At 53.1% G+C, this 14,109-nt stretch overlaps 1 protein-coding gene across 2 annotated transcripts in view; it reads left to right on the forward strand.

Moving 5' to 3' along the window:
• The first annotated feature begins 700 nt into the window (after positions 1 to 700).
• Positions 701 to 14,109, forward strand: part of SLC66A3 (solute carrier family 66 member 3) — a 23,403-nt gene continuing 9,994 nt past the window's right edge. For both annotated transcript variants that reach the window (XM_010379666.2, XM_010379667.2), the window contains exons 1-4: positions 701 to 1,012; positions 5,809 to 5,891; positions 5,968 to 6,037; positions 9,887 to 9,944. In XM_010379666.2, coding sequence (XP_010377968.1) covers positions 870 to 1,012; positions 5,809 to 5,891; positions 5,968 to 6,037; positions 9,887 to 9,944 — 354 coding nt within the window. In that variant the 5' untranslated portion in view covers positions 701 to 869. The remainder of the gene's footprint in view (positions 1,013 to 5,808; positions 5,892 to 5,967; positions 6,038 to 9,886; positions 9,945 to 14,109) is intronic.

Here is a 14,109-nt window from a genome sequence, read left to right on the forward strand (position 1 = left end):
CTGTGAAGTGCTCAAGTTCAAGGCTTCCGGTAGCCTCTCAGGCCGCTAGGAGGGAAGCCGGGAAGCCTTCCGTCCCAGACTGGAGACAGGCCGCGTGCTCTGAAAGGGCACGAATGAGGTGACCCCGGGGCTCTGGTCCCGGAGAGCCTCTCCAGCCCAGTTCCCCACCTGTAAAATCGGGAGGGTGCACCCAGCCCTTAAGCCCTTAAGCAGGAGGCTTTAACTACTGAAATGCTTAGTGAGAGAAACTAAAACACTTGTAGGGAGGGAAAAATCTCGCAGAATGGCCCATCCCCCTAGGGGGTGCCCGTTTGCCTCCCGGTCCACCCAATTCGTGAAAAGCCGGACCTCCGGGGTGGCTCCCGGCGGCTGCTAAACTATTGGGTCGCAAGAACGCGGAAAAACGAAGCAGCTGCCGGCGGAGCCAGCAGGCCAGGGTGGGACAGTGGCCCGGGGGCGGGGCTAGGAGGGGCGGGGCGAGGCGAGGTTGGCCAGGAGGCGGAGCGAGGAGGGACGGGGCGGAGCGAGGTTGGCCAGGGGATTGGGCTAGGTGAGGCCGACCGGGAGGGGCGAATCTGGGGGCGGGGCGAGGTGAGGCGGGTCCGAGAACTGAGCGATCCCGGGCGGGTGGGAGGCGGGCCCGTGGGCGGGGCGAGTCCGGGCGGATTAGGCGAGGCGGGCCAGGGGGCGGGGTGCGTCCAGGGGAGGGGCGGAGCGAGGAGGAGCGAGGCGGAGGGCGGAGGGGCGTGCCCTGGCTGGGCGGTCTCGGGCGGATCCCGGGAAGGCGGAAGGCTTCCGCAGAGCTGCGCCGCCGACGCTGAGCGGTACTTTCCCTCTGCCGCCGCCCCGGTGCCCAAACCCAGGGCGCTATGGAGGCGGCGCTGCTGGGGCTGTGCAACTGGAGCACCCTGGGCGTGTGCGCCGCGCTGAAGCTGCCGCAGATCTCCGCTGTGCTAGCGGCGCGCAGCGCGCGGGGTCTCAGCCTTCCGAGTTTACTTCTGGAGCTGGCAGGGTAAGGCCCGGGACGACCGGGGCTGCCTCCTTCCCCCTCGCAGCTGCTGCCCGCTGGGAGCCCGGGAGAGCCTCGGCTCGAAGTAGGGCGGGGATGATCCTTGCACGCCGGCGTCGCAGCTGGGCGGCCGAGGGTGAACTAGGTAGCCTAGGGGCTCGGGGTGCTCTTCCCAGGGCCACCCGCCACCCGCTTACATTGTTTCTCACCAAGCCCCGCGTGGTACGAATTGCCTGTGCACGCCCATTTTACAGATGAGGAAACAGACCCAGCGGAGGCAGCCCTCGGTGCGCTAGTGACAAAACCTGCTGGCCCTGAGCAAGGCCATTTGCACCTCGAGGCTGTCATATTCTTTGTCCCTAAACTCACCACGGACCCTCGGCCTCTTTTTCGGGCCTCGGTTTCCTCACCTGTGAAATAAGGGGTTGAACTAAGAATGGCTGAATCTCTTCTCTTCTCCCTGTGGTTGGTGGGGAACCTTTCCTGGTTATTTAATGAGATTCCTTGGGAGAGGGTCTTAAGACAATTGCATTTCTTATAGAAAGAAGTTTCCTTAGTCATCTTATAAGGACGTTAGAGAGTCTCTGCAGTTGGGAAGGGGTGACGGAGAGGTCATTAAGTCCTTGATTCTGAGGCAGCTTTTAAGGCCTTCCTATTCAAAGTATTCATCATGCCAGAGCACCAAACTTTTGAGGTATTATTTTTGAGCCCCAACAATAGGAAAACACATACCTGAACCTAGTGATCTCGCCCCTTGCCCCTGGCCTGGCCAGGCCAGGCCCTCCACTTTGCTCCCCGCCATCACCCAGTGGGGTCTGAAGGCTGGTCCTCCACACAAGCTGTCCTGGAGCGCAAGGTGGGCGGGGTGGGGGGTGCGGGATACAGGATGGGAAGAAGCCAATGGGTGCGGGGGAGAAAGAGGAGACCTCAAGTGTGGGAGGGTGAGGGACCCCACTCAGGCTCTGGACCCCGCGCCGGCCCTATGGAGCCCGGCCCTGGGCACAGTCATCCAATGGGGCACTTTGAGGGGAAATGTCTGGGAAAGCTTTGCAGTGGGAGGGGCTGTGACCTCTTCCAGGCTTGTGAGTGCCTCCGCCCTGTGGGGTGTGGAGGGGTGGTCCGAGGCTGGATGGCAGGGTTGAGAGGCAACCAGGGGAGGCAGGCAGCATGTGTTCCAGGTTGGTGCCGCCGCGAGGCTGGGAGCAGAGAGGCTGGAGCGATGAGGCTGTGGCAGAGGACACAGGCTGGAAGTGGCTGCAGTGACCACTCAGGTGGGAGAGGGGACAAGGGCATGAAAGCCAAGAGCGGGATTTGGCCTTGGCTGCTTGCTAGGTCCCCGAGCTGGGGAAGCTGAAGCTGGACCCATGACGGAAAAGAAGCCAGGCGGTCTGTAGAGTTCATAGATTCCCTCCTGCCACCAGCCCCTAGGCCTGCATTTCCACCACCTTTGCACCATTACTTGAAAACCGCAAACCCTCAGAGATATGTAGGTGAGGGCTTCTATTAAATCTGTCAGCTGTCACCTCTCCCAGCTTACCTTAGTCCCAGCTCACCTTAGTGAAAGCCAGACCTCTGGCAGTGGAAGGATCTTCCTGGGCATGGGAGCCCAAGGGTTGGGTGGGGCAGCGGCTTGCTGCCCTCCCTGCTGGCCTGTCTAAGGGTCTTGCTGTTGATCACTACAGGTAAAGGGGGCTCTGTCAGGGCTGGTGCACCAGCTCTGCAGCCTCCAAGCCAGGGCCAGGGCAAGGCACACAGACTTCTGTACATGGGCTTGGCTGTGTCAGGGCCCAGCTGCAGTGCCAGCCTCACCTGGAAGGCAGGCTGGAAGGGATTAAGGCTCTACCCTTGCTGAGTTCCAATAGATTTGATCTCCATACCGCCAGCTGTTTGTTATAACGTGGCATTGCCTGAGCATTCCATGTGTTGACTCTATGCATTGTATAAATTATCATGAATTATAATCTTATTTAATCCTTACAGCAACCTTAGGAGGTAGGTGTTTTTGTCCCCAGACAATGAGAACCTGGGTTAGGGAGGTAAGGAGCCCGGGGCAGCAGCGGGCTGGGTAGCCCAGCAGGGTCCTGGCCCTCCCATCTACCTGCCTGCCTCCCTCATGCCCTTCCCAGCCTTGCCTGGGAGGCCCGCCTGGGGCTGGCCATGCTTGCCAGCTGGGCCTTGGGCCCCTGACCAGATCCGGCAGCAGCCAGTTAGAGCAGAAGGAACTCCAGGGCTGTCGCAGTCAGCCGTCTGGACGGCACGGGCCCTCTTTGGGTCTCCATTTCCCAGTTTTGAGAGCACTGAGTCAATTGGAGCATGAAGTGTGTCTTAGTGACGCCAGAAAAGCCTTTTTAGTGTGGCTTGGTGTGAAGGGCAGGCGCCTCTGCCCAGGGACCTCCCTCTGCCGTCCAGAGACCTGCCTCTGCCGTCCAGGGACCTGCCTCTGCCGCCCCGGGGCATTCCTTGTAGCTAGGGCCTTCCCCCTCCCTGGTTCCCAACCTTGCTGCTTCTTGGCCTTGCTGGTGGCCTCCTGCCTCCCTGCTCTCTGCAGCCAGGAGCCTCCTGGAGCACAGGATCCATAGGACCTGCCCTGCCTGCAGCCTTCCATGGACTGCGGCCCTCCCCCGGTGGACCCTTAGGCTGTAGAACCTTGGCCTCTGGGTAGGATGCCTTTGGAGCCCACCAAGTGCTCCATATCACTTGTTCCCCAGCCTGGGTGGGGGTATATGTTTTGTTTAACCCTCTAGCAGGTGTTGAGGGAGAAAACTCCAACGGTTGCATGGAGCAGATGGGAATGGAGACAAATGGGTCTGTGTCAGATGCCCGGCCAGCATGATTTTATGATGATGAGCATTGTAGCGATTATTTATTAAAATAAACTTTAAAGGGCCAGGCATGGTGGCTCTCGCCTGTAATCCCAGCACTTTGGGAGGCCGAGATGGGCAGATCACCTGAGGTCAGGAGTTCAAGACCAGCCTTGCCAACATGGTGAAGCCCCGTCTCTACTAAAAACACAAAAATTAGTGAGGCATAGTGGCACACACCTGTAGTATCAGCTACTTGGGAGGCTGAGCAGGAGAACCGCTTGAACCCGGGAGGTGGAGGTTGCAGTGACTGAGATCACGCCACTGCACTCCAGCCTGGGTGACAGAGCAAGACTCCATCTCAAAAAAAAAAAAAGAAACATTAGAAACTAAAGGAAAGACACTGCCCCCACCTCCCTAGGCTGCAGGGTCTGGAGGAGTTTGAGTCCCAGGGAAAGCAGGGAGTAGATGACAAAACCTGCAGGGGCAGCAACGGCTGCGTCCAGATCAGCCTCGGGAAATCCAGGCTCTTCATCTGGTATGTTCTTGGTGTCTTTGGGCCTCCGTCTCCCTAAGTGGTCTGTGAGATGTGGAGGCCAGCATGGATGACCCCTGGAGGTGAGAACAGGCTCTGACATCCCCAGGTTCTCAGGCCTGGCCTGCGGACTGTGGCTGCATCCCAGGGTCAGCACACTGTTAGTTCAAAGGTGAAGACCCCCATAGCTTTTGTTCTTCAGCACTCAGCGGCTGGCTGTGGCCCCACAGAGGGGCTGGGGTGCAGCCTCCCGCTCTGCCAGCCCCTCTGGGCTCAATCTCACAGGGGAACAGAGAGGGCTGCTCAGGAGGCTGGCAGGAGGAGAGTCCCTGCAGCAGGGCAGGGCTGGGTAGAGGCACCGCTTATCCCTGAAGCTGGGAGGTGGCCCAGCTGCAAAGCACCCAGAGGGTCTGTAGGCAGCTGGAGGTGGGGACCCTGCTGGTCATGGTGGGGGCCTCCACTCGGGGACCAGGCCTGCGGGAGGCCCTCGTGCTCAGGGCGACACTGTGACCTCCTCCGACTCCGCCCCCAGCTAAGTTGTGCACTATCAGAAACAGGCTAGGGAGGCACAGCCTGTTTGTGAACCGGGCTTTTCCAGGATTCCTTCCCAGCTTAGGCGATTGGAGACCCTGGGGGATCCCTCCTGTGCATTGAAGTCCCTGCTCCCCTTTCTTCCTGACCTGAGTGGTCTGAACACACAGGTGAGAGGGAGGGAGCCACGAAGCTGGGTGATGGGACAGACAGCCCCAGGAGACCACAGGGATTCCGGTCCTGAGGGAGGAGACGGCTGGGTGTGAGGGGGAGGCAGGAAGCTCTGCCTTTTCTTCTGAGAAGGTGGGACCCTGGGGTCTTTGCAGCATCCTCACAGCTGGAATCTTAGTGAAATTGACAGTGGTTCTTTGTGCTTTTCCCCCACTGCCCTCTCAACCAGGCGGCTCTTCTAGAAGGCAACTGGACCATCCAGGTGCTGTTCTAACTCTTAAAACATGGCTACAGAACCCCATCCAGGGATGGCTGCGGCCCCTCGGACCCCTGTGCCTCTGCGGCTTCTCAGAGTGGAGGGCAGATGGGTGCAGCAGCTGAGGGGCAGCTGCTGGGGTCAGTGAGAGCCCAACGTGGCAGGCAGGCCAGCAAGCGTGGGCCCAGAAGGCCCAGTCTCATACTCCTGCTCAGGGATTTGCCTTCTGTAAAAATCCTTTGTAAGTGACCATCTCAAGGCACTGTATAGAGGTCGTGGGTATTGCACTATGGCCCGGTGCCCAGTCAGTTCTAGATGCTCCAAAAATTGTACAGATGATCAACTGAATTCCATCTATTTTGTTCTAAATCTTGCTCTTTCACACTGGGGTGCCCACACCACCACTGCGAGGATTCGGCACCCTGACCTGTGTTCCGGGTGCCTGCCGGGCCCCGACAGCTGCGTCTTGGGGCAGCCGTGTGGACATGTGCCCTCCTCTTTCCAGGTTCCTGGTGTTTCTCCGGTACCAGTGTTACTATGGGTATCCGCCGCTGACCTACCTGGAGTACCCCATTCTCATCGCACAAGGTAACAGCCCCTTCCCTGTCCGGCGGGCTGCTGCGGGTGTCCCCTTTCTCCCTCACTCGGAGCCTCTCTGTTTCAGATGTCATCCTCCTGCTGTGTATCTTTCATTTTAACGGGAACGTGAAGCAGGCCACTCCTTACATCGCTGTGTATCCTTTCCGAATCTGAGCCAGAAGTGGGGACAGGGGTGTTATTTGTGAATAGTATGCATTGTGAAGCAGGCTCCTTTACCAGATGTGTTATTTTTTGGTTAAAAAAAAGAATCCCAAATGTAAATGCGTCCATGTACACTAGAGATGCCCTCAGTACAGCCCCTGCTGCCCCTCTGAGACCAGCATGCCCTGGGCGGTGCCAGCAGGCCGAGTAGAAGGCAGATGGGTCGAGTCCACCCCTGCTAAGTGCAGCATCGTCCAGCTGCATTAGTTCATCTGAGACATTTCTTCCTGCCCTGATAATGTCCCCCAAGGATTGGAAGCAATAATGAGAGTATCCGGCGCCTCTCAAGACGTTAGCTTAGAGCCTGAGCCCTGAGGTCTGAGCGGCAGTCGGTGGCCCGGAGGCTTGCAGTGGAAGCCTGGTCAGCTCACAGATGTGTCCCCGCTCAGTGGCACTTCCTGTGAATGAGGGTGAGGCTTCACTTCAGTTCTCTTTGTAAAGACTCGCTAGTCACACTCCTTAAAAAGCCAGGAGAGGCCGGACGCAGTGGCTCACGCCTATAATCCCAGCACTTTGGGAGGCCAAGGCGGGCGGATCATGAGGTCAGAGATCAAGACCATCCTGGCTAACAAGGTGAAACCCCGTCTCTACTAAAAATACAAAAAAATTAGCCGGGCGTGGTGGTGGGCACCTATAGTCCCAGCTACTCGGGAAGCTGAGGCGGGAGGATGGTGTGAACCTGGGAGGCGGAGCTTGCAGTGAGCCAAGATGGCACCACTGCACTCCAGCCTGGGAGACAGAGGGAGACTCTGTCTCAAAAAAAAAAAAAAAAAAAAAAAAAAGCCAGGAGAGTGTTTTTTGTTGTTGTTTGTTTGTTTTGAGGCGGTCTTGCTCTGTGGCCCAGGCTGGATTACAGTGGTGGGATGAAAGCTCACGGCAGCCTTGACCTCCTTGGTCAAGCTTGATTGTCTTGATCAAGCGATCCTCCTGCCTCAGCCTCCCGAGTAGCTTGGACTATCGAAGCATGCCACCACATCCAGCTAATTTTTAAATTTTTTGTAGATACGGGGGTCTCACTATATTGCCCAAGCTATAAGATGTTTTAACCTTTTTTTTAAGAATCAGGGTCTCACCGTGTCACCCAGGCTGGAGTGCAGTGGCTGGATTATAGCTCACTGCAGTCTTGAACTTCTGGGGCCAAGGAATCCTCCCGCCTCAGCCTCCTGAGTGGCTGGAACTACAGGTGCATGCTACCATGCCCAGCTAATTAAAAAAATTTTTTTTTTAGAGATTGGGTCCCGGTGTGTTGCCCAGACTAGTCTTGAACTCCTGGATTCAAGTGATCTTTTTTTTTTTTTTTTTTTTTTTTTAAATTTATTTTTTTATTTTTATTTTATTTTTTTTTTGAGACGGAGTTTCGCTCTGTCGCCCAGGCTGGAGTGCAGTGGCCGGATCTCAGCTCACTGCAAGCTCCGCCTCCCGGGTTTATGCCATTCTCCTGCCTCAGCCTCCCGAGTAGCTGGGACTACAGGCGCCCGCCACCTCGCCCGGCTATTTTTTTGTATTTTTTAGTAGAGACGGGGTTTCACCATGTTAGCCAGGATGGTCTCGATCTCCTGACCTCGTGATCCGCCCGTCTCGGCCTCCCAAAGTGCTGGGATTACAGGCTTGAGCCACCGCGCCCGGCCTCAAGTGATCTTTCCACCTTGGCTTTCCAAAGTGCTGGGATTACAGGCATGAGGCGCCACTCCTGGCCCAAGAAAGTGTTTTGAATGGCACTAGCTGTCAGCCTGTCCTGCCACATCTGTGAAATGTCCTGAGCTGTTTCTTCCCATGCCCTCTTCAGAGCAGAGGAAGGAGAGCAGAGCCAGGCCTGTGGCCCGAGTGACCTAAGCGCAGGCCGTGAGACTGTGGGTGTGGAGTGGTGAGAAACAGTTGGCCTGGAGCCAGACAGGACAGGTCCCTGCCACCACAGCGGTGGCTTCAGCATACACCATAAACTGCGCGTCCCCCATCTGTGACGTGGGATCATAATGCCTATGTTTTAGGGTTGTTGTGGAAGCTAGAAGTACCAGAAACACAGTCAAGCAGAGTAAATGACAGGGCCATTGTGGTGGTTTTACCAGAGCGAGGCTCTGCAGCCCGTGTCGGTGGAGGGAGCTGGGTTCTGGCTGAGTCCTGACCCTCTGCTGTTTCCCCGAGTGGTAAGCTCTGCCGCCTCCATTTTTCTCTGCAGAAAGAGGGACTGCACAGCTGTACTGCACCTCAACACCTCACGGTCAGTCCCAGCTGGTTAAAGTACTGGTAAACGGTACTTTGAAGATGAAAAGAGTTACGTGATTTACTTTTGAAATAAAATGCAACAGTTTTGTGCAAATGGTGAGTCCGCAGATTAGAAAACTTGGGTACTGGTGGCACTGGGAGGTACCACATAGCTGGAGGCTGATGGCGAGTCCGTAGTATCAGCAAGATGCTTATAATCTCCTGTTGGTTGCGACTTACAGAGAGCAAAAGAATAGGGTTACCATATTAAGGAATACTTTTAAATATTGCATGGGATATACTTTTACTGAAAATTATTGACCAGGTATGGTGGCTCATGCCTGTAACCCCAGTGGGTTGGGTGGTCAAAGTCGGAGGATCTTTTGAGGCCAGGAGTTTGAGACTAGCCTGGGCAACATAGTGGGATTCCCTAGTGCTCCAAACAAAAGAAGAAAAAAAAATGATTCAAGCATGGTGTCTCACACCAATAAATAACTTGGGAAAAGTTATTTATTTTCCACCTGAAATTCAAATTTAACTGAGTGTCCTGTACTTTAATTTGTGAAATCTGGCAACCCTACAAATATATCATCTGTAGGATCTCAGGAGCTCCTACTATTGGTCAAATTTTATAAAATGTATGTCCCGAATACACAGAATGAGGTGGGATGGAACAGCGTTGGTTGGGGGAGGAGTCACAAAAATTAGGTTTCAAAATTGAGTTAGTGTTTTCAAAACGGGATTCTATCCAGCCAGCTTCGAACTATCTTCTGGTGTTGACCAGGCTGTATTTAGTTCCACTGACTTTTAGCACCGCGCATTGTTTCAGTATCTTCATTTAATTAATGTTCGAAATTATAATAATAGCAGTCTCTTGAATCGGTGCTACGTGCTTTTAGGCATTTGGGAGGTAGATAGAGTAAGGAATGTTGAGTCCATTTTACAGATAAGCAAATCAAGGTGGAAAGATGGAAAATGACTTTCCCAAGGCCACTCCAGAGACTCTTGGCAGTCCCCTTCCAGCCCTGGCCGCTGTCTCCTGGGTGCTTGTTCAGCTCCCTAGCTGGCCTCTATTCCTGTGGCGTCACCGAGCTCAGTGCACATGCCTGACTCCCAGCATTGCCCACCCCAACTGCAGTGGAGTTAGTGGGAAAGGTGGAAGTCAGTAAACAGAAGTTCACATCACACCAATTTTGCAGAACATTCCTGCTTTATAATGTTGGACTTCTCTTTTAAGTGCTTAGCTTTTGACCGTGAATTGGAGATGTCTGCATGGTCTGGAATTAAGTGGTCAGTGAAAACCACTAGGAATGTTCCCAGTCGTCGGGAGCAGTCCGTGAGTGTGGGTGTCTTTTTATTTCTCTTCTGTAACCTGCTTTTGTTCTTTTGAACTCCCAGCAGGTGTTCACTTGCAACCCTTTTCATCCCTTCCAAATCCGGCAGATTCTGGTAGCATGTCCCCCTCTCCCACCCACCTGACTTCCATGTGCAGCTCTCTGTGGTCTTGGTTTGTATATGTGAGATGGGAGGGTGGCGGGGATGTGGGCGACCCACTGCTGTGTCCCTTAACACTTGGTAAGATTGGTGTCTTCTTGGTTCGTCCTCGCTCTGCAGAAGTGGATCATAGACCTGGCCATGGTGAGTATTGTGCTTGAAAAGACAGTAGGAGGAATAAGCTACCTTGGAGAGAACTTGATAGATCATATATATATATGTATTTTTTTTTTTTTTTTTGAGATGGAGTTTCGCGCTTGTTGCCCAGGCTGGAGTACAATGGTGCAATCGGTTCACCACAGCCTCTGCCTCCTGGGTTCAAGGGATTCTCCTGCTTCAACCTCCCCAGTAGCTGGGATTACAGGGATGTGCCACCATGCCCAGCTACTTTTTGTATTTTTAGTAGAGACGGGGTTTCGCCATGTTGGCCAGGCTGGTCTTGAACTCCTGACCTCAGGTGATCCACACACCTCGGCTTCCCAAAGTGCTGAGATTACAGGTTTGAGCCTAGGCATCCGGCCACTAACAGTTTTAGAATGAAGAATTGAGCATCAGTTAATGAGCTTCTTCTTAGGTTCATAATGGCATGTTGGCCTTGTCCTGGAGAAGGGCTGACTTATTTTCATACTTGGCTCAGGGCCGAAAATTTCCAAGGGCTTCTGAGGGTGGTTCAGGATGTGTTTGACCACAGACCTCTCCAAGGTGACAGAAGTGAACATTTCCACCCAATGAGAAAAGAAGGAGGAGAACTAACTGGTGGTCACAGGGCACTGCCTGCCACACCTACACTCATGAATTTCTTTCCCCTTTCCCCCAGCATCTTGTCTGTGGACAAGATTCTCTGTTAAATTTCTGTTACATTTCAACCCTGTTTCTTTGGAGAGCAAATAAGTAGGGTTGCCGTATTAAAAAGGAACACTTTTTCAGTACAGGTATGTCCAAAATATTGCATGGGGCCAGGCGTGGTGGCTCACGCCTGTAATCTCAGCACCTTGGGAGGCCGAGGCAGATCACCTGAGGTCAGCAGTTCGAGACCAGCCTGGCCAACAAGCGAAACCCCATTCTCTACTAAAAAAAAATACAAAAATTAGCCAGGCATGGCGGCGGGCACCTGTAATTCCAGCTACTTGGGAGACTGAGTCTGGAGAATCGCTTCAACCCCGGGAGGCAGAGCTTGCAGTGAGCGGAGATCATGCCACTGCACTCCAGCCTAGGTGACAGAGTGAGACTCCGTCTCAAAAAACAAACAAACAAAATATTGCATGGGACATACTTGTACTAAAATGTTATTTGTTGTTGATCTGAAATTTAAATTTAACTAGATGTCCTGTATTTTTTTTTTGGCCAAATCTCGCAACCCTGTAAATGAGCCTTCTCTATGTTCTCTCTGTTCTCTCTGTTCTTAGTAGCTCCTACTACTGATCGAGTTGGGGTGGTTCTAGTTTGGGGGTGATTAGCTCCCATACAGCAGCTGTGAGCCTTCACCCCTCAGGAAACATCCTTCCAGCAATGTTGAGATATAGGCTTGTCAAGAATGGCTGGGTGCAGTGGCTCACGCCTGTAATCCCAGCGCTTTGGGAGGCTGAGGTGTGTGGATCACTTGAGGTCAGCAGTTTGAGACCAGCCTGGCCAAAATGGCGAAACCCCATCTCTACTAAAAATACAAAAATTAGCTGGGCATGGTGGCGCGTGCCTGTAATCCCAGCTACTCCGGAGGCTGAGGCAGGAGAATTGCTTGAACCTACGAGGTGGAGGTTGCAGTGAGCCATGATCAAGCCGTTGCATTCCAGCCTGGGCAACAGAGCAAGACTCCGTTTCAAATACGAAACAAAAGAAAACAAAAGAATCACATTCAGGGGTAAAAGACAACAACAGCTTTTGGTGTTTCTTCTGTACCCTTAGCAGTAGTCGTCTAGTCTAACCACACACTGATGATGTAACATTTCATGAAATGTAATTTTGATTCTTTCCTTTATCATGCGAGGGCTGAACACCAGGCTCCGTGCTGTGTCTGCCCGTAGCCCTCCTTCACTGACTCAATGAGTGTTCCTCATGCACCTGCTCTGAGGTGTCAGGGCCCAGGGCACAAGGTGGCCCAGATCTGAGAGTCATGGAGAGCCCCAGTGCAGGAGAACCAGCAGGGCCTTCAGAGCTCACACATGGTAGCAAAACTCCAGAATCCTAGAGAGGAGCAGATGCTGCTTGAATCAGTGGAAAACCTGCATTGTAGAATGTTCTGTTTTTTGGCTTTCAAATGCAGGTACCCAAGATCATTCCTCCAAAAGTCCTAAACTGGGCTTTCCTGGTTAAATTGATAATTCATATACACATGGTTTATTCACAAGAAAATGATTAAAGTACTTGAACATGATCCCCATAACAGCTAAGCATCCCTTCTCCTTTCCAGTCCTGTTCCTCGACTAGACTCTATTTTACAGAAAAATTTCATAGTCTGCAATTGAATTGATGTGATAAGACATTCCGGGGCTTGGTTAGGGCCCAAACCAACACTGTTTCAGGATTGTCAAGATGGCTTTGTTCCTGAAAGATGAATCTGGTAGAATATCTAGCAGGCAAGCTTGTGTTCAGCACGAGTGTGTCATAATGTGGTCTGGGGCCCCGATGTGTGTGAACAAAGCCAGCTTCCCCAGCTCTTCCCAGCCTGCACCGACTCCTTGCCACCCTGCCGAGCCTATGTTCTGGCTAGTTCTCTGGCGCAGGCCCTCCCCTTCAGTACTCCCTCCTCTGCTCTGTCCAGGTCTCCTGATTGTACAAGAGCCCCCTCTCCTCACAGGTCTTCCTGCCTGGGGTTAGCCATCCTCCAAGCCATCTGCACCTAGCTCCCAGGGTGACTTTAATCCTGCCACAGGCCTGGCCACAGGTCCTTGGTCAACTCCTCTGCCCAAGAGCACTTCCTGTGGTTCCCTTCTCCATAATTCCTTTTTTTTTTTTTCTTTTGATACAGAATCTCACCCTGTTGCCCAGGCTAGAGTGCAGTGGTGTGATCTCGGCTCACTGCAACCTCTGCCTTCTGGGTTCAAACGATTTTTGTGCCTGAGCCTCCTGAGTAGCTGGGACCACAGGCACATGCCACCATGGCTGGCTAATTTTTGTATTTTTTGTAGAGATGGGGTTTCACCATGTTGGTCAGGCTGGTCTTGAACTCCTGGCCTCAAGTGATCCTCCCACCTTGGCCTCCTGAAGTGCTGGGATTACAGGCTTGAGCCACTGCACCTGGCCTCCCTTCTCCATAATTCTTCCTTGTTCAAGTAACCCTTTCTGTCCTCCCAAGTCACCCTGGGTGCACTTTTATCATCACGTTTGCCAAACTGCGTTATTATTAAGGATTTATTCCCTCAGCAAGGATTTGTTGAGTGCTGGCCAGGTGCCAGCACTGTCACAGGTCCTGGGGACCCAGCAGGAAGCAGACTGAGTGTCCCTGTGAGCTTTCCTTCTCCTGGGGAGACAGAAGGTAAACAAGCTGCTCTTGTCAAGGCCAGCGGCTTTCATTCATGCCAGAGCCTGTGACCAGTTCTCATTCCTCTTCTTCATATCTCGGTAGCTTTTGACGCCATCGATCAGGACTCCTGAAGGGGTGGCCTGCCCCTCCACACCTGTGGGCGTTTCTTGTTAGGTGGAACGAGAGACTTGAGAAAAGAAATGAGACACAGAGACAAAGTATAGAGAAAGAAAAAGTGGGCCCAGGGGACCAACGCTCAGCTTACAGAGGACCCGCGCGGGCACCGGTCTCTGAGTTCCCTCAGTATTTATTGATCATTATCTTTGCCATCTTAGAAAAAGGGAAGTGGCAGGATAATAGGATCATTGTAGGGAGAAGGTCAGCAGTAAGACATATGAATAAAGATCTCTGTGACATGAATAAGTTTAAGGAAAAGTGCTGTGCTTGATATGCATATGGAAACATCTCCATAAACCTTTTTAGTGCATAAAGAGCAGCATTGCGCTAGCATGTCCCACCTTCAGCACTAAGGCGGTTTTCTCCTTTCTCAGTAAACAAAACATACAATCGGGTTTTACACCGAGATGGTCCATTGGCAGGAGACAGATGCTTTTCTCTATCTCAACTACCAAGAGGCCTTCTTTCCTCTTGCACTAGTCCTCCTCAGCACAGACCCTTCACGGGTGTCAGGCTGGGGGACGATCAGGTCTTTCCCTTCCCACGAGGCCATATTTCAGACTATCACATGGGGAGAAACCTTGGACAATACCTAGCTTTCCTAGGCAGAGGTCCCTGCGAACTTCCAAACTTCCCTGGGTACTTGAGATTAAGAGAATGGTGATGACTTTT

Source organism: Rhinopithecus roxellana, chromosome 17 (assembly GCF_007565055.1).
Source record: "Rhinopithecus roxellana isolate Shanxi Qingling chromosome 17, ASM756505v1, whole genome shotgun sequence".
Taxonomy (NCBI): Eukaryota; Metazoa; Chordata; class Mammalia; order Primates; family Cercopithecidae; genus Rhinopithecus; species Rhinopithecus roxellana.